At 42.4% G+C, this 20,157-nt stretch overlaps 1 protein-coding gene across 2 annotated transcripts; it reads left to right on the top strand.

Annotated features, from left to right (window-relative positions):
• Positions 1-67: 67 nt before the first annotated feature.
• Positions 68-19,575, top strand: LOC119745507 (WD repeat-containing protein 7-like). 2 transcript variants are annotated; one of them, XM_038221884.1, is made up of 25 exons: positions 68-233; positions 877-1,126; positions 1,831-1,937; positions 2,664-2,742; positions 2,979-3,153; positions 3,397-3,467; positions 3,692-3,811; positions 4,168-4,313; positions 4,667-4,769; positions 5,160-5,328; positions 5,515-5,597; positions 6,343-6,514; positions 6,648-6,868; positions 7,452-7,647; positions 8,756-9,821; positions 10,109-10,194; positions 10,426-10,544; positions 10,983-11,199; positions 11,618-11,812; positions 12,204-12,390; positions 12,943-13,213; positions 13,772-13,954; positions 14,626-14,730; positions 15,386-15,421; positions 18,048-19,575. In XM_038221884.1, the coding sequence occupies exons 2-25, from the start codon at positions 968-970 to the stop codon at positions 18,231-18,233; spliced, it is 4,452 nt and encodes a 1,483-aa protein (XP_038077812.1). In that variant the 5' UTR covers positions 68-233; positions 877-967; the 3' UTR covers positions 18,234-19,575. The 2 variants fall into 2 exon arrangements, with proteins under 2 accessions (XP_038077812.1, XP_038077813.1); XM_038221885.1 differs by lacking the exon at positions 15,386-15,421.
• Positions 19,576-20,157: the final 582 nt, after the last annotated feature.

Genomic DNA, 20,157 nt, shown 5'->3' with positions numbered 1-20,157 from the left:
AGTAGTCTGGTGCCTTTCCCTGCGGCTGAGGTACTCATTCAAACACATTATACATGTTATATAAACACAGAAATAAGACCAATGTAATATAGCGCACAGATGGGATGAAATTTTGGGACGCAAAATCGCAACAACTAAATCACCTCAAAATGTTGGAAATCATGACTCGTTTCATTGTGTCACCGTAACATCTACTGTTGGCTGACCTTCTGGATGTGCAGGAAGTCCTAAGTGTAAGTTATTTTTCCCAAATGATGATTGAAATCAGTCTAATTTTTGTGGGCGTGTTCACCGGTGTTGTGGATCGAGAATGAATGTGATGCGGTGCCCCGCGATTGAGCGCAGCCGGTAATGACTAAAACATTGCTAAAGTATACTGCATAGTAAATGAGTAATCATCCTAGATAGATGTGTTCTGCGAAAAGTAGCTTTTACTCAGTTTGAATTGATTGTATGAAATTACTTTAATCATGAAATGATCATGATAATGAGCCGTGTGCAACAATGGTGTGATGATTCTCTCTGCAAAATGCAACATTGTGCACTCAACAGCAGGCAGTGCGTCCATTGCACAATCTCTGAACCTGTTTTCATTTCAAACTGTGGACAATCATGCCTGTTTGGGACTATAAACACAGACATCCAGGAACTTTTGAAATCTCCTTATATCTCCCTTCTAGACCCATTCATACGGTTTTGAGTCTGGAATGCAGTGAATAATGGTGTCACATAGCAATCGATGAAACGTACGTGCTAATGAATAGATGTTTTCAACGGCTGATGTTATGCCGAGATGCCCTTTACTTTGATTTTATGTGCATTTGAAAAGTTACTACATGCTGTATTAACTGATCACAAGCCCTTGCTCACTGACAGAATTCTCCCCTGATCACCTGATCCCCTGATCACCTGATCACCAACGTGATCACCAACCTGTGGGTGAAACTGAGTTCATCTGACAGAAAGGATGGCATCCGGTGGGTTAGTCATCCCGGTGGTGTTGTGGGGAAGTAACGCTCCCACACACTGCGTCTCGGCAGTGCTGATCACATCGGACCAGAGGACCATCATCACAGGTTGCCATGACGGCCAGATCTGTCTATGGGATCTCAACGAGAGTATGCAGGTACTGTGTCAGTGAAAATGGAACAGAATTAACGGTGGTAAAAGTGAACTTCGGGACCCCTTTACCGTAAGAGAAACTAAATCCATTGGACTCAGGCAAAGTGTAATGCTATTGCAAAGAGAAAACTTTTTACCTTGAAAAAAATGGATTATTAATTAAGTAATTGTTTTTGTCAAAATAGCATAATTTTGAAAATCTTGAAAACTAGGACTTTTAAGTAAGAAAAAGGAAGATTGCTTGAGGTTGCAGAAGTCATTTTGGAGTTATAAGAACTTTTTAAGAACTAAAGAAAAGAAAGGTCGTGAAGGGCACTTTTAACACGATTCCTCTTATGAAACGGAATTCAGCTGTGTATTGACACACATGTTAAAATTTAATGTGTATTTTCTTAAGATGTTCTTAAGGATGAAATAGTATTTAGAATTTTTTCCCGCTAAAGATGTAAAACTCATTGTCCGATATATTTGTGTCACTTGAACATTAAGGCAACTGTTAGTCAGGATTCGTTGATGTTATCATTAAAAAAAAAAATTCTGTCTGAAAGAGTTCATTCCTTTCAGAACCAGATTTTTGTAAGGATTGGTCTTAGTTTCAAATTAGGGAACAACGGAACAAATGTTTCTACCGGTACTTGTACATGCAGTACTTTTGTATTGACATGATCAAAGTCTTTTGATATTCCGATATTGTTGAACTGATCGTAGGTTGTGCCTCGCAACATGCTGCTGGGCCACTCTGCTGCCATCACGTGTCTGGCCAGGGCCAGTGAGTCTTGGGAATCTTCCACTTTCATCAGCGCTGCTGAAAATGGGTAAAGAAAAAATCTTCATTTCTTTAACCCTGTTACACCCTAACTGTTGAGTCCAAACAATGGTTGGGGAATTCCCAACTGTAGGTGGGACGATCCGATCAGTAGTTGGGATCATCCCAACTATAGTTGGGACAGTGCTATAGTTAGGGTTTAACAACCCTACCCCACTTCATGTACTGTATTTCGTAAATGGGTCATTCTGTAAAATTTAGGGTCCAAAGTGTAACATTGTTTTTCCTGTCTCTTTGTAATATGCCATTCAAGTATCACTAAGAATGACTTCAAACTGTTTTATTTTTATTTGTTGGATAGGTACATTTGTAGTTTGCTATTCATAAGCACTTTTGGAGGACGACTGCATTGAGGAGTGCGTCAGAATTAAACAATCATATCTATATCAGATGTAACAGGAACAGGAAAAAAGTGGATCAAAAATATTGAATGACAGAGATGTGTTTAAGTGTGAGGCCTGCTGATTCTGACAGGATCCAATTTGTTAAACAACAGATCTTTCACTCGCTGTTCAGACCAGTGAAATCCAACAGAATATTCTCACTTGTGATCATACTTGATTCAGTAGAAGTTACAAAATATGTGGCATCAAGTTCCTGCAGAGTATTTCATTTTGGAAGATTTGGGAAGTTTTGTAGTAAAAATGTGAAGGGGGCTAGGTTTGACTAGTTTGACCTTGAACTTTTCTCTATCTGACCTTTTTGACCTTCACAGAGAGTTATGTCTGTGGGATGTGAGTGACGGTCGATGTATTGAACAGACTAGGGTACAAGGAGTGCCCACCGTCATGCATGTAAGTTCAGTAAATAGTGCTTTTCAGAATTCATAAAAAGACATTCTACTCTTATTCTGTCCAAATCCATACCCAGTTTTACAATATTTTCATTAGTGAAGAAGGGTCCCACATGCTCCTCCTTAACAAAACCTTTTTCTGCATTCGTGAGAAGGTTAAATGAGCGTGCAAAAGACATCTAGACCAGAACACGATAATTTCACCATTCATCAGGGTTTTGTAAACTTTTGTTACAGACTTACCAAGCTACTAAAGGCACCAGTCGTGAGTCGCGCGTCATCTGTCACGGCTATTATCCCGACGTTCATATCTTTGACACAACAAGCCTGGAACTTCTCTTCACGTTGACCTCCAAGGTGTCACCAGACTGGATCAGCACGCTGTGTGTGATCCGACCTCTCAAGAGACAAGGTATTAAAAGACGATGGACAATTTACTATAGAGATGTAAATTTCAATATTTGGTTCTGTGTTTTTTATAAGCACAGTATACTCGGTGCAATCTTATTGGAAAGATATTGCACACGCAACTGTGATAGACTTTCCAAGACAGATCTGCATGATTGCTGAAGCAGTAAAATTTGTTGGATATTTTAACAAGTACAGATTTAGCGGTGCATCTAAAAAAAATTGTAATTGTTGTCTATTTTTGCAGAGGATGTGGTTATTGGCATATCCAAAAGCGGGATGCTCAAAGTTTGGAACCTGTGTGGTGCAGAATGCAAGGTAAAATCAGTTAATGTAGGTACAGTTGAAAAGTGATTTTCCCCTCACCTGCTTGCCTTAAACATTGAGTCTTTATTTATTAGAGAACATTTTTTTTTTTTGGAGAAAGAGTTTATCTGGTTGAACTTAAAAGATAAAAAAGGGAAAATTTGACTTTTTCCCCTGTGTTGACTCAAAATTGAGATATTGAAACCAGATCTTTACTGATTGATTTGTTTTTCCAGAACACGGAGCCCCATTTTGAGGAGGAGTGCAAACCACTGCGATGCCACAATGCACAGACGCTGACCTGCTGTGCGTTCACACTACGCACCGTGCTGATTGTATGCACTAAATATTGGCAGGTATGGAATCTGTTAATAAAAACAGCCTCAGCTGAAAAAGTATTTGAACAATAAAGAGGTTTCGCAGTGGAACAGATATGTGTATGCATACGTTAAGCTATCCGTAACTGTTGTCGTCTTTTCAGTTGTTTTGCATCGTGTACGCTTACGCTTAGATGTCGGAACCAAGCAGTAATCCAATATGGCAGTAATCCCAAAAATGTTTGTATCTGCGGCTTGTCCTGCTTTTTGAAAGTGGTGTAAAAGCACCCTGTCTTGTTCGCTCATGTAACCCAAACATGACGTTTTGGACCGGTAATTTGCTTCTTTTTTTCTGAGAAGCTCCATAAATTTGACCATGACTTCTCCTTTTTCAGATCTACGATGCAGGTGACTTCTCTCAACTGTGCTCTGAGGACAGCGAGAAAGGTTACCACTGGTGCGGAGGGGACTTCATCAGTGCAGACAGGGTAGTCATATGGAATAGCCAGGGCAAGGGCTTCCTCTATCAGCTACCGACAAGGTAGGTTTCCTGACTGTCCGCCCCAGGCTCAAATCTAGCACTGAAGGGGTTGGAGTCACTGAAAACTAATCCTCGATTTCTCAGAACCATCAAAATCCCTAGGAGGCTTTTGGAAGATTTCCGAAAGCTTTGACCTGTCACTGAAATTTTTCGTGGGAACCATGGAATCCGTAGCTGGCAAGTCCTATTAAACCTTTTCAAAGAAATTGATGTAAAAATTAGTAAGATCTTAGGTGTCTGAAGAATATTCATCAAAATATGTTCTATGTGGGATACTAACTTGGTTCATAGACCTTCAGGTTAGGAAATTTAGAACCAGCATGACTCCCCGGTTTTCCTTCGTCCATTTTCAGTTGCATACCAGAGAGCGAGGATTTCCGCAGCAACATTGGTCGTGGTGTGGAGGTTACGTCTCATCCCTTTCTCTACTGCATCCTAGAAGCCAACGACCTCAAGGTACAGCATCCACTAAGATTGTCTCTGCACCTCTTGTACATTGATTTGACTGGGTTTGAAGTGTCTCTTGGCAAATTTTTCTATAGACCTCATTTTGTGACGTCACATTTTGAGCGGCATTTTTAAATGAAAAATCATGTATTTTTCCAAACGCAGTCATTACTAAATTGACTCTGAAACACCCCCAATTGCCTTGTGGAGAAAAACTCAAAAAGTCAAAGATTTTGAGTGATTTTGTTGCTTCCAAAAAAAAGAAAAAGAACAAAATACAATCTATCCTGCGTACTGTTAATTTTGCCATGAAGCAAACATTTTCCATGCAAAGGACATTTGCTGTGTTCGCAATTATCCCCCGGATTCTACATCCCGTCTTGCATTGAATTTTTCCAGCCACTTTCCTGCGCGCCGGCCATGACGTTTTTTTACGGCCGCCGCGGCCCTTTCTACAAGCTCTTTGTCCGTGGGGACTCGGAGGGCTGCGTGACGGTGTGGAGGATGCCCGAGATCTCGGACAAGGAGCTCAGCTACTTGAAGCAAGAGGAGTTTGACACCCTACCTGGTAAGAGATTGGATGCTTGGGTTTATTAGTTTGCTTTGGCATTTCTGAAGACGGCACTAGATGGGCCATTCCGTAAATTTGGGGTCCATTTTTTCCTGTCCCTTAGGAGTATTTTATTCATAGCAGCTCATGAAATTGAACCCGAGACTTTGTTTCTTATTTGGATTTTAATTTTTTTTCTGGTAGTGATGCCACCCTCTGCGAGTAACAGTCTTAGCGATTTGTGGAAATACTGCTCTCCGCGACCTGCTGGAATCATAGACCAACTGGTTAGTATCGTTTGTCTTATCAGGATCATAAGTACAGCACAAGTCTGGTCACAAGGAATCATAGACCAACTGGTTAGTATCTTATGTCTTATCAGGATCACAAATAAATCACAAGTCTGGTCACAAGCACATCACAAGTCAATTCACAAGGAATCGTAGACCAACTGGACAATATCTTATATCTTACATGCCTCAGGATCATAAGTACATCACAAGTCTGGTCACAAGCACACCACAAGTTAATTCTCAAGGAATCATAGATCAACTTGACAGTATCTTATGTCACACTGGCCTCAGAATCACAAGTACATTGCAAGTCTGATCACAAGTACATCACAAGTCAATTCACAAGGAATCGTAGACCAACTGGACAATATCTTATATCTTACATGCCTCAGGATCATAAGTACATCACAAGTCTGGTCACAAGCACACCACAAGTTAATTCTCAAGGAATCATAGATCAACTTGACAGTATCGTATGTCACACCAGCCTCAGAATCACAAGTACATTGCAAGTCTGATCACAAGTACATCACAAGTCAATTCACAAGGAATCACAGACCCACTGATCTGCATCTTATGTCTAGTAGTCCTCAGAATCACAAGTACGTCACAAGTCTGGTCACAAGTACATCAGAAGGTCTAGTAATGCATTTCAGATTTTTAGCACAGTTTCCTAGGTCCTGCTTATGATTAAATTTTGGTTATCTTAAACTTCTGATTTTATTCTCTCTATTTGCAGAGTGTTACGCACGGTGATAAATTGTCTGAGCCTTTACCAGTGACAGCTAGCATCTACCTACCGGACCAAGGCTGGCTAGTGTGCGGCCGCAAAGACGGTAGTATTGTGATCGTACCGGCCATTCAAACAGCTATCGTTCAACTCCTGGATGGACCACACACTGCTAGGAGAGGTACGTGTCTTGCACTGAAAGTTAAGAATTCGTATTATTGGAGCAATTTGAAATAATTTAATATCTAAAGAAAAATAACTAGGTAGTAAGGGTCAAGCTAAGAATTGCTTTCTTTTTTGGTGACCTTTTCCAGGTTGGCCACCCCATCGCATCCTCCGCGGCCACCAGGACAAAGTCACCTGCCTCCTGTACCCACACCAGGAGCACACCCGCTACGACTCCACCTTCCTGGTCTCTGGGGGAGTGGATTTCTCCATCTGTCTCTGGGATATCTTCTCAGGCAATCTGTTGCACACCTTCTGTCTGCACGGTGGGGAGATCAGCCGCATGGTCATCCCGCCAGAAAATTGCAACGTATGTCTTTTGATTTCTTTTTGAAAAGTTTGATAGTTGAAGGTTCTTTAAGGAAGTCTGGTTAGTATGGTGGTATTTCCCTTACCTTCCACTTCTATGACCTGGGCCCAATTTCATATCGCTGCTAAGCGCACAATTGTGTGCTTACAGAGCCTCCGTCAATTTTATGGAATTCCTGAGCAGTACGCACAGCAAAAGGCACGCTTATGTGAGAGGAAAGATTTGCTTAACTTAGAACGAAACAATAGAAATCTACATGCGCGAGCAACCATTAGCACATCATCCATGCATTGAAATAGTGCTGAAGGTTAGCACAATTTTCTGCTATAGTAAGCACAACTTTTCTGCTAACTGTTAAGCAGCACCATGAAATTGGGGCCTGGGTTCAAATCTCCCCGGGGCCGACAAGTGCCTTGTCTGAGTTTGAGGTTTTTCTATAGAAGTTGTTTTCAGAGTTTTCCTTTTACTTAATATCAAAGTGTACATTCTTGATCATGTTCTAAATATAAAAACTTATTCAAGTTTTTTATCGAACGATAAATTAACCTTTTACTGTGTATATTTGGTCTGTATTTCCCTCCAGGCCCGCGTCTTGGCATGTATCTGCACTGTGGCCAGCGACCACTCGGTGGCGCTGCTCAGCTTGCGAGAGCGTAAGTGCATCATGCTGGCCAGCCGGCACCTGTTCCCCATCAAGACTATCAAGTGGAGGCCCACTGAGGACTTCCTGGTGGTGGGATGCGAGGACGGCAGCGTCTTCGTCTGGCAGATGGAAACGGGTAGGAAAAGGATTAGTAAAGGGTCTCTTTTGATTGGGCAGCTGTGCTTGTGTTCTTGAGCTGGATGCTTTACCACAATTGCTTCCTGTTATATGGAGAAGAATCTGTGGCAGAGTAATGGACAGTGCATTGAAAGAGTGTCTGTAGATTCGTTTTTCATCCGGTAACATTTAATGAACCAGTGTAGGGGTCTGTTTTTATTGGACTGCTGTGCTTGTGTTCTTGAGCATGATGCTTTACCACAATTGCTTCCTGTTATATGGAGAAGGGTCTGTGGCAGAATAATGGACAGTGCATTGAAAGAGTGTCTGTGGATTCGTTTTTCATCCGGTAATGTGTAACAAACCAGTGTAGGGGTCTGTTTTTATTGGACTGCTGTACTTGTGTTCTTGAGCATGATGCTTTACCACAATTGCGTCCTGTTATATGGAGAAGGGTCTGTTGCAAAATAATGGACAGTGCATTGAAAGAGTGTCTGTGGATTCGTTTTTCATCCGGTAATGTGTAACAAACCAGTGTAGGGGTCTGTTTTTATTGGACTGCTGTACTTGTGTTCTTGAGCATGATGCTTTACCACAATTGCGTCCTGTTATATGGAGAAGGGTCTGTTGCAAAATAATGGACAGTGCATTGAAAGAGTGTCTGTGGATTCGTTTTTCATCCGGTAACATGTAACGAACCAGTGGAGGGTCCTGTTTTTATTGGACTGCCGTGTCTGTGTTCTTGAGCAAGATGCTTTACCTCAATTGCTTCTTTCTCTCATGTCATGGAGAAGGGCTTGTCGCAAATCAATAGTCATTGACTAAGAGCCTATGAGGGTTTGTCTCTGTCTGGAAATGGAAATAAGTTTAAAATTGTGGATTGCTTTATCATGCCTGTGTTCCTGAGCAAGCCGCTTTACTACAATTCAAGAGATTCATGTTTCGAGAAAAGCTGCTTAATGAGGTTCAAATTCTGTTCCACCCCTAGTGCATCACTAGAAACATCAACATCTATTCGTTTCCATTGCCAATCGGTACTTGGCAGTATAAAAAAAACCATGATTTAATTTTTTTTCGCTGAATTTTTTGGTTAGTTTTAACACCTGTATCTCTTTTGTATTCCAAAGGTCACTTGGACCGTATTGCCCAGGGTGTGACAGCTGAAGACATCTTAGAAGCCTGTAACCACATCGGACGGACAGTGGAAACCATGCTGACCCCTGCTCAAAGTATCGCCCAGGCCTTCCGGCGTCGCAGCTTGACTGCCATCAAGAACGCCGCCCATCGCCACCTCCTTGCCACCTACCAGGGAGCCAACGCCCCTTCTGCCGCCGAAATCGTGCCAAAGAACCCCTCCCATGCCCTCTCCATCCAGGCCATGCGCTCTAATGCCAAGGACTCTGATTTCCACGTCTTGTTCTTTGACACGGAGATCCTGGTGGTGCATCTCCTGACCGACGAGAACCTCATCCCCGGCATTGTCACCAAGGGCCAACCCGACTCGGGGAAGCTGTCAGCATCCCAGCAAACCGGGTCCTCCCAATCCCCGAAGCTGTCGCAGCGTGTCGCCGGCTTCCTTACCAAGCAGATTGAGAAGCAGATCAAGGACAGCGATGATGAGGAAGACGAGGAAGGGATGCTGCATCAGCTGCGGCCTCCTAACTCAGCCTCCAGGAGGCGTAGTGTCCCCTCTCGTAGCAAGACCTCCAAGAACCTGACTCTAGACCAGAGCCATCTGACCTTAGACATTGCTCAACTCTTCATGTCTTGTCTGCACGCCTGGGGGCTTGACACCACCCTAGATGACATCTGTCTGACCAAACTGGGCCTCCTGAAGCCTCACTCCCCAGTCTCCTTCGGCCTTCTCTCCCACGGCGCCTACATGTCTCTGATGCTCCCGGGCTGGCACCGCAACCCTTCCAAGACCCCATCCCCATCCAGGATGTCCCCAGACCCCAGCTCCATCTCTGCCAAGGAGGCCCTGCAGCTCAAGAAACGAGAGCAGAAGGAGATCTCGGACATCCAGCTGGGCTTGCTGCTGGATGGTCAGCAGTACCTGGGACACTGGGAGCTGTCCCGAGCAGTGACCACCCAACATCTCCTGTCGGTCATCTCTGTAGCCAACACTCTGATGAGTATGAACAATGCCAGCTTCATGATCCTGTCCCATTTCCGCAAGGGCAAGCCCAAAAAGTAAGTTACAAATAGAACAAGTATCTTTGGCACCTGTCTACAGTTGGCAAAGCATCCTTAGGGAGTATCTCAAACCAACCTTTCTGATTACCAATGTGCAAGGAGATGGACATCTGGTTTAACAAATTGTGACAAATCTGTTTTTGTCAAAATAGCGTAAAAGGACAAGAAATAGTTGCTCCATGTGATATTCCCCTCATTTAAAAAAAAAAATCATTTTTATGAATAGCATAATTCATTGAATTGCAATCTTAATCGTTTCTTGCTGTTCCTCTTCGGCAACACAGGTCTGCCGCTGGTACAGAAGGAGATAAGGTGGATCCCTTTGACAATCTTGCCGATCTGACTCCTGAACAGGCTATGATTAAACAAGGTAAAAGAATTCACTCTTTCAGAAAAAAAACTCATACTTCATTGCTGAAATTTTTTGGGAAGCTGTTCACAATTCTGTGACTAAAACCTGACGCAGTGGGCCTATTGGGGATAAATTGTCCTGGATGTTTAATGTGACGACTCCTAAAGTGTCTCTTTTTGTTCACTCATTTAAGTCCTTAAACTTCTAGCAATTATTGAGTGTGTCTGTCTCTCGTTAACTGCCTATCAGGTTGGAGCCTGCTGGCTGCCCTACACTGTGTCCTCCTGCCTGACTTACTGGGCAGCACCCGCTACAAACCACCCCACCTGGAGATGCTGGCTCGCAGGTGGCAAGACAGGTGTCTGGAGGTAAGGGCTTTGATTCTTGAAAGCACATAGGAACATTTGCAATTATACCCAGAAATGTACCGACCAATTCAACAAGAAAATCTTGTTCAAATTGAAGATATAGGACTGGTACCAAAACTCAGTCCAAGACTGTGGAATTATTCTGCCTGAAATGGTGTCACTCGAAAGAAATCAATCATTGAAGGTTCTTTTTAATAGAAAATGTGCCCAGGGGCACTGTTTGTAACTTGCGTAAGCAACCGAATCCAGTTACTAGACCCCAAAAATTGTGCATACGTTTTCTCTGTTTTCTCAAAATGTATTGTATCCACTGAGCGGAAACTTCAACAAATTTAGTTGTTATGCACCTTTATTAAGATTTTGAGCAATTTTTTTGCATCAAACGAAAAAAAAAATCACAAAAAGTAAATGATCCTTTGTACCGTTAATTCTTTGCAGGTTCGCGCTGCTGCCCAAGCTCTGTTGTTGGCCGAGCTGCGACGTATCGGTGCCGATGGCAGGGAGGAGGTTATCCACACTTGGGCCCATCACCTGCCCAACTATGTGGATTCGTCTCTGAGTCTGCTGGGCAGTCAGAGCCAGGCTAGCTCCATGTCCTCCCTGTCGGAGACTGGGAGCAGCGAGAGCGACGAACACGAGGAAGAAATACTGTCAGGTAAAACAAAGAGAAATAACAGCTGCTTGGGTTAATTTTTTTAAAGCACAAAAAAACAAAAGCATAAGGAAAAATGTTTTGTTTGCAGAAAAGTGTGAACATTGACAGTGCCATCAAATTGGACCACAGGGCTGATTGCATGGAACAGCTCAAATCAGAAATTTTGCTAACCATCGGAAATCTTTGTTTAGCAGAAACAATTTTTATGAACAGTGAAGATATTTGCATCCATCCTTTGGCCTTTGTACCGTCCCAAACCGCACTGTCTGTTACTCCTCATACCGCCCCAAACCTGCCCCTGCACTCTATTGTTTTATTAATTCATGAAGGAATAAATACAATATAATACAGTTCAATAATACAGATCAGTAATACAATACAATAGCTAAAGGGTTATAGAAATGATTTTTAAATTCAGGTGATTCACCGACAAAGAAAGTCTCGACGTCGTTTGAGTCTCGCCGCAAGCAGGCCACAGCCATCGTCATGTTGGGTGTGATTGGGGCCGAGTTTGGGGCGGAGATTCAGCCATCCCGCCTACAAGGCAGCCCGTCCAACCGACCGGTCCAGCAAGGGTTTGGCATGAACGACTACTCGCTCGCAAGACATACAGGTAGGCTTGGGTTGTAGGAAACTGGGGATTGGCAGGGCACCAATAGGGTACCGTGAAGTTGAACAATTCAAAGCAACTTTAATCTTGGATTAAGGTTAATTATTGTTAGACCATTTGAGAGCAATCTAGTAAATGTTCTAATATGTATGGTTATGTATGTGGAGAAATTTGGCAGTAGGAGTCTGACAGTTGAGTCAATCGTAGGTCTATCGCAAGTCAATCACTGATCAAATCACAAGTCAGTTCACAAGCATAAATAATGCCAAACCAGTTCCTTTGTCACAATTCGTTTTAATAGCTTACCGCTTGACTTGAGACTGGGCGACTCATGATTGCCTTATGCTTGACATTTGATTACTTGACAACATCTGTTTCCTGTCTCATTTCCCAGCTCAAGCCCTGGCCTATCTCTTGCTGGAGCCCCCGAAGCCCAAGTTACCGGCTCACACTCCGATCCGCCGTGCCGCCATCGACTTACTGGGCAGGGGCTTCACGGTCTGGGAGCCATTCATCGACGTGTCTGCTGTCTTTCTGGGACTCTTGGAGCTGTGCAGTGATACCAAAAAGTTTGCTGCAAGGTACTTTCTGATAAAAGAACTAAAGTTCTGAGGGTTCCCTTCCAGGGAAAGGCTGGGTGCTTCTTTCACTAGTCAATTGTGATACCAGGAACGGAGTGGACAGGCGTTGTTCTAGACTAGAGACATTCCTTATAAATCGGGACATGCAACACCCTAAACCTTTCGGAAACTGTATTGGCTGAAATGGACCTCGTTTTTACCCTCTCTGTATCTGATTGGCATAGTTTCGAAATTTGCATCTGTGTCAGATGTAGTACCTATTTGTAAATATTGAATTTACTTTGCCACCTCATCAGAGGTCATGAAGACAATTACGTGCTGATCTTTCTCTGACACTGTGTCTGAGTGAAATATTGAGACAGTGTGTGGACTATCACTGTCCCTCCCCCTCACTCCTTTGTGGTCAAAAGTCTCGTCAGTTCAAAGCGCAGATGGTAAAAATAGAAGCCTAAAGTATGCTTAGCAACGTTTCCTGCAAAGCGCTTCCATGAATTCCCCTCTGGGTACTTAACACAGATTTGACACATTTGTGTCCACTTTTTTTCCCCCTAGCATTAACAGTGGTTTGCCCATCACCCCGGCTGCCGATTCCAACCGCAGCGCCCACCACGCCTTGGCCCTGATTGCCACGGCCCGGCCGGCCACCTTCATCACCACCATCGCTAAGGAGGTGGCTCGCTACCAGGCCCTGGCCACCAACACTCAGACCCCGGCTGCCATCTTGCAGGCCAACCCGCTGAGCCGAGCTAAGGCCGAGGTGCTGAGGATCGTGGAGCTGCTGATTGAGAAGATGCAGAATGATGTGGTGGACCTGATGGTCGAGGTTTGTTTCTGATATCGACATTCTCTCATACCCACTGCTCTATCCCAGGATTCACAGATTTGTTTGAGCTATCATTTGATCTATTTTGTTTTAACGGGTAACTTGTGGTCAGCACTTCCATTCTCACACATTTGCTAATATGGGTAGTTATTGGGTACCACTATAGACCGTTCTGAGCACAATATCTCTGGATATGCATGGAGGCCCCCCCCCTCCCCCTTCAATGGCGAAAGCATTGTTCAAGGTATGGTTAAGATTGTCCGTGGGGCAGATTGAAGAAATTGAACAAAGAAATTGCCCTGGAGCGGGGTTTGCACCTGCAACCTCCAGATTGCCGTTCCAGTGCTCTACCAACTGAGCTATCCAGCCCTACGTTGGCTGATCCCCATCTCGTCAGTGTCTTTGTTCAAGGGGCGCTAGTCAGAAGCCATAAACCCGTGTATGCCATGTAGCCAGAGATCATGCTCAAAGTCACAATGGTAGCAACATTCCGGATGCTGCAAAGCTAGGAAGTGTTTTATTTTGTAAGCATATTTAATATTGTTGATGGCCATTCAGGTGATGGACGTCGTGGTTCACTGCCTGGACCCAGGCCAGCTCAAGACCAAAGGCCTGATGGAGATCTTTCCCTGTATCTGCCGCTTCAACATGCTCAGCTATTGTCACCACACTAAGCGGATTGCCGCCGGTGCTAAGACGGGGCTCATCGCAATCTACGACGCCAAGACTGGCAAGTCACAGGTAAGCATTTATGGCTGGTTTGTACCTATCTCACTGACTGAATGATTGACTGACTCCCTGACTGTCGCTTGTGTGCCGGGCAGTGCTATTGTATAGGGTGACCTGGTAATACCAATGAATTGGCTCAATTTGGCCCATTGTGTACACTAGACTTTTGAGTGCCGTGGCCTCATGGTCTGGAGCATTAAATTCGTGGTCTGCGGGTAATTCTGCAGGTTGTGGGTTCGAGTCCAGCCTGGGGTTATGGTGCGTGTGCCCTTGGGCAAGGCACTTTATCACTCATTGCTTCTCCCCATCCCAGGGTAAATGGGTGGGCATGAGATGGTTATTGTGGTTAATTTAAGCTGCTTTGCGCCGAAATGGCAGCATCGAGCTGTATACTCCCCAGGGAGCTGAGGTGGTATTCGGAATGTTTCCTTGGCCCAATGAGCAGGGTAATAATGATGTTGCGCATTGAGCACCAATACTGGCGGATATGTGCACTTTATAAATACACATTATTGAATACACATTGCTATCACATGCATGAAAAGACATTTCCACTTGGTAAATTTTGAGCAGTACACGTCTTTTCTCAGTTGGTTCAATTTCCTTGGAAGATCAAAGCTGGGTCTTGAGAAAATGAAGACTTGTCCAACTCGTTCTGTTTTTTCTTTTTACTCCTACCGTAGACCATCTCTGGCCACACCACGGCCGTGACAGCTCTTGCCTTCTCCACTGATGGCAAGTACATGGCATCCTACGCCTTTGGGGACACCAAACTTTGCTTCTGGCAGGTAAGTTGTTCCCCGCAGAGAAAAACTTTTTTTTTCCAGATGATTTAAAAATAGTTGTAACTCCTTTTTTGTTTTTTGTTGTTAATTTTTTTTGTTTCCTCTGTGAGTTGTGACACCAATTTTAATTCAAACTTTTTGGGTTGAGTTAAAGTTTTCTTGAGCATTTTTATTTATACCCTTTGAAAAATAATGTTTACTGTTTATTCTTGGAGTCTCATTGGAGCTTTGTTGGTGATTTTCTCTGCATTTGTCATTTGAGGTGACTTTTTTGGTTTGGGATTTTTGTGGGTTTTTATGTGAGCTTGGGTGTTTTGGGGTTCAAAGTTTGACAAAAGGATCATATTTTTCTGTTACTGTCATGCTGTTTGCATGGTGTTTGTGCACTTTTGAGGACTTTTATTCCTTATATTTCTCAAAATAAAGGTGGAAATTTCATAAACATGTCATCCGATAGAGAAAGACGGAGAATAAGGAAAGGAATAGACAGGAATTTTCACTTAATAATTGGGAGATTTCAGTTGGATGACATATTTGATGTTGGAATTAGATTTGCAAAGCTTAAGATTGGAGCAGTGCTTTATTGCCTAAAGTGCTTTTATTGTCCACAAAACTCACCTACTTATCCACCCCTTCCAAACCCCTGCCCCCGATAAAGACCATTGCCACCCCCATGGCTGGAGTAATGAAGCTGGTAAGTGCCAACAAACGAATGACCCATTTTTAAATGTATGGTGCAGTTTGGCTTGATATTTGAGTTGTGCGTTGACAGTAGAGGGCGCTAGATAGTCATTGCTTCCCTTGGTTTAGGTTTGCTGCAACTTCCCTATAGCCTTATGCTTTCAGTTTCTAGAGGTTTTGCGAAATTTTCCCCGTTCCCTCTAACACGTACCACAAGCATCCTCCCCTCCGTCCCCAATTTGGAAACTTTTAGGCTTCCCTGTTAGTAAATTCCCAACTTCCTGTAAGTTGCAGTCCAGGCAGTAGATGCACGCCACTGTTCTCTATATAGAAATCTGGATAGCCCATTGGCTGTTAGAAGTGAAGCCACCGTCCGCCATATTACTACTCCCAGAAATATAGATCTGTAAAGAAAGATGTCTAATTTTTATTGACATGTATCCTTTTTACACAACAAAGTAATATTTTTGTTTACAAAAAAAATAAAATGACAACAAAATATATTTTATATAACATTTCTGTTTAGAAAACAAAACGTTTTGTATACTTTTACACGACTAGATTTCAATTCTTTTGAACAATGGGAGTGGCTGAGGCTGGTTCCCTTAGCATATTTGAATGGAGGGATTGGGAACCAGTGCGTAGCTTCACTTGTACAGCTCAGAATGGCAAACAGGCTATCCAGATTGTTTACACGGAGATCAGTGATGCACGCACAGATTTTAGTTGATTGTTACGCCTGTTGCATACTTATGAGCCAGCTTCTTCCATTTGGAAGCATGAACAGTTTCTAGTGACTTACTGATCCTGTAAACAAGTGATCAGACTTATTTCCTTAGAAACAATGAATAAATTTAACCCTGATAATTATGCACAAGCTGTCATATGTGAACATGATATTTTTTTATGGGTGAAGTGAAATTAGTTCTTTGGTGTCTGCTGATTTTTGCCACCTCCCTACGCTTTTAGCAGATGTCGGATTCAGCCATTCCCTTTACAGTATGCCAAAACCAGGAACATTAACCTGTAATGCGTGTGTGTGAAGAGAAAAATGGGACATGCACATTGCATGCTACTGTCTGCATGTGTTGTGTGCATTGAGAGGTTTGTGAATCATGATGTCTGTTAGATGACACCTCGTAGTCAATACGTTGTCCATTGTGTAGCAAAGACTTTATTAAGAACCAGGGTAAACCACTTACATTTCAATGGTTCACGCCCGTTCACATCTGTAGATTATGTTAATATCAGTATGAGTTAATGCATTGCATGGAGGACAGGCTTAAGTTAAACACGCAGAGCTTTAGACCGGTTCCAGTCCCCTCTACTAATAGTCTAGATTAAAAAAGAGAGAGAGGGAGGTGGGAACCAGCCTAGAATTGGGAGCACTTGAATCACTGGTGTCCATTTTAAAATGCACCTGTTAATATTCAAGGATTATAGCATACCAGGGAATAAGGTGCCTTGCATGTACATTTTCATTTGGGGGGGGGGGGGGGGGGGGGGGGGGTGGGGGGGGCGTGGGTGGAAGCACTAAAAAATCAATCTTTGAAAATGACAGTGCCTGTCATGTAATCCCTAGAAGACATAGGGACATTTCTAGTAATTTGCCTTTCTAAGATACCAATACATGTACACGTAAAATACAGATGGAGAAATTCAATTTGTGGTTTTTTTTATTCAAATTTTTGTCAGAATGTAGTTTGCTCTTGATGATATAAAAATCTAACAGGCATCAAAATCTAACAGACATGTTTGAAAGCAGATTCTTTGGAGGTAGTTTTAGGGGTTTTTTGACCCCAGAATACGAAATTGAAATTGCATAAAATAGATTTCTGAACTACTTGTTAGAATTTGTTCCAGCCTCGTGCTGTTGAGTGTTTTCATCAAAGAATGCTGTTTGCATGAACAGGACGTCCATTTGTCCCTTTGTGGTGTTGTGAGCGGGTATAGTGGCTTGAGAGCAGGCATGATATTTTTCAGACTTTAGTCGTAAATCAGCCTTTGTTTAATCTGAGAGAAAGACATTATTAGTATGGAAAGAAATGCTTCTTTGAGACCTTACATCCAATTTTCAGATTTTTTTTTTTAAATGACAATTTCATCCCTGCTTGAGAGTGAGTTAACTAAAAAAAAAAAAATCACAGAATTGCCAACTTTGACGGATATATTTATTAAAAGGCTCCATTTTGGGAATAGTGGTGCATGAGTAGTACAGAAATTTGTCTGGCCCAGATTGTTCGAGAGAGTTGCGACAAATATACGATTATAAAACTGGTCTAGATAAAATATGTTGGCATGCAGCACTGGCTTAACTACCAGTGAATGAAATGTGTGGTAAGGATTTGGAATATCACAAGTCTAGATATTAAAAAATAACAAGGCACCAAGAGAAGGGTATCATCATCCAAATTTCAAACTTGTTTTTGAAAACCTGCTTCTACACTGCAGGATCTTGTAATTTCTGAAGCCTTAGATGCGATGTGTATATCGTCTATAAAATCAGTTATTTCAGTAAAACTAATTGTTAGTAATTTTCCAGTAATTTTTAAAAGAAAGGAATACAAGGTAAGAAGCATGCATTCACATGAAACTTCGGACTTAAGAATAATTCTATTGTTTTGGTTATTCTTGGTCAGACTGGTAGTTCGCTTCTCGGCGGTATGATCAGCTCAGCCACAAAGTGCGTCAAGGCATTCAAGACGAGGCAGTTCACCGGTTCCTTCACGGTGAGCCAGCTGCGCCAGGTGGCCCTGTCCTGGCCCCAGCCCCGGGCGGTCATGCTGAAGTACATGGACGGCTCCATGGACAAATATCAGCTGTGATTCAAGAAACTACCAGGCCTGTGGGTTCCCTTCCTTGTAGCTACACTGTTTTGCTTGTGTACAGTCACAGACAAGAAGAACATCTTTCATCAGGAGTTTCAGGGGAGTCCTGAGTTCCCCGTGCTCCACAAGAGGGGAACAAACACATCCACTCTTTGAGCAGACTGGCTACCGGACCGTACATTATCGATAACAATTGTGGGGCAGGAACCAGCCTACCCCGCGAGAACGGAAATATTGTCTGGCAGCCAATATTTCGAAATTATAAAGTAACAACGCAGTAACTTTTCATGGGCAATTTTTTCGGTCGATATCTCATTCAAAAGTGAATAACTTTTGAACTGTTAGAAAATAAGCAATTTAGAAAAGGAATTTATTTTGGGGGATGAAACTCGAAAATAGCAAGAGTAATGAATCTTTAATTTGCATTGGCAGTTATACTGGGCAACACCATTGCGCTGCACAAAAGTTATCAGAAAAGTTGTGCTTAGTATAGCAATAAAAGTGCACAAATCTATTGCAGCATTAACAAAGATATCTATTATGATTAATCTGTTATTTTTTAAAGCAAACTCTGCTTAAAATAAGAGAGTAACTTCTGAAGTAAGTGTTGTACCTGCTCATGTGAAAAAGGATTAAGCTTCAATGTGAAGTAAAATGTTTCTAAGCAGGGCCATGGTATTCTGTCTTTTTAGTAGGAGTTGTGCAAATATGTGAAATATAACCATGTATCTGTGAAATATATTTAATATTTCCCAGCCTCGTTTTGCAATATGAGCTTGTCCCATGATTTTATTGTGGAAAGAATGTCTGTCACAGATAGACAATCCAGACTTATTCAGTAGGCCTCCCAATTCCAAATGTCTGTACCCAAATTCTTACTCGCTAAACAGTATTTTTCGTCAGTGTGTTCAATGGAGTCCCAGACAGCGCTGGTTAAATGTTCTCCAACAACATGTGGACAAATAGTAAGTGTACGAAATAATTAATCTTACAGTCTGTTATGTTGTAAGTTTCTTTAATACATTCACCCACCTCTTTGTAAGTATGAATTGACTGTCAAATCATTGTGAAATCATCAATTGTACTACATTTCATCGAAAAATGTTTATTTAGGATATAACTGTTAAGATTCGGGAGTCTGTGTCTCATATGGTTTGAATTTCTCACAAAACCAACATGATTCTCTTGTTGGAATGTGACCAATTTAATTATTTTCATATTTTAAAATTGTCATTTTACCTTCTCAAGATTGAAAAAAAAAGCTCTCGGAACCACTGCCGACAACTGCTTATGTCATCTTGGATCATGGCAAGGTGTAATATGACATTTTGAACTTCGATGAAATTTGAAGGCTTAATCCTTATTTGAACTCGTAGTCATGCGCAATGTGGTCAGGTGTCAATTTTTCACAGGGTCAGAATTCCACAGAACACTCGCATGAAAAAATAAATGGTACTGTATCCAACTCATAACATGGCATGTTTGTGTCCATTGGAGAGCAGCAGAAATTGATGAATTAGTGGCATCTTTACCAAGGTATTTTTTAAAAATGTTTTCTCCTTGAAAATACATTTCCAACAGACTGACAGAACTCGTGAGAAATGCTTACTTCAGCCAATTTGTCCCTTTTGTTTCAGTGTACATTTAGGCTACATGTGGCGTGATGTGGTCCAGTGGTTATGAACCCTGGTACATGGGTTCGAACCCTGATGGAGAACGTGGTTCTTGTGTTCATGGGCAAGACACTAGTCTTTACTACAATTGCCTCTCTCCACCCAGGAGTAGAAATGGGTACCTGTGAAAGTAGAGACCAGATCGCGCAGATCTTGTGCTGCTGCAGAAAAAAATTGTCTCATGGCCTGATGAACAGGGATAATATTGTAAAGTGCTTTGAATCCTTAGGTATAAAGCCCTATATATA

This window comes from Patiria miniata, unplaced genomic scaffold (assembly GCF_015706575.1).
Source record: "Patiria miniata isolate m_02_andy unplaced genomic scaffold, ASM1570657v1 HiC_scaffold_7, whole genome shotgun sequence".
Lineage (NCBI taxonomy): Eukaryota > Metazoa > Echinodermata > Asteroidea > Valvatida > Asterinidae > Patiria > Patiria miniata.
This window is presented reverse-complemented; position numbering and strand designations above follow the sequence as displayed.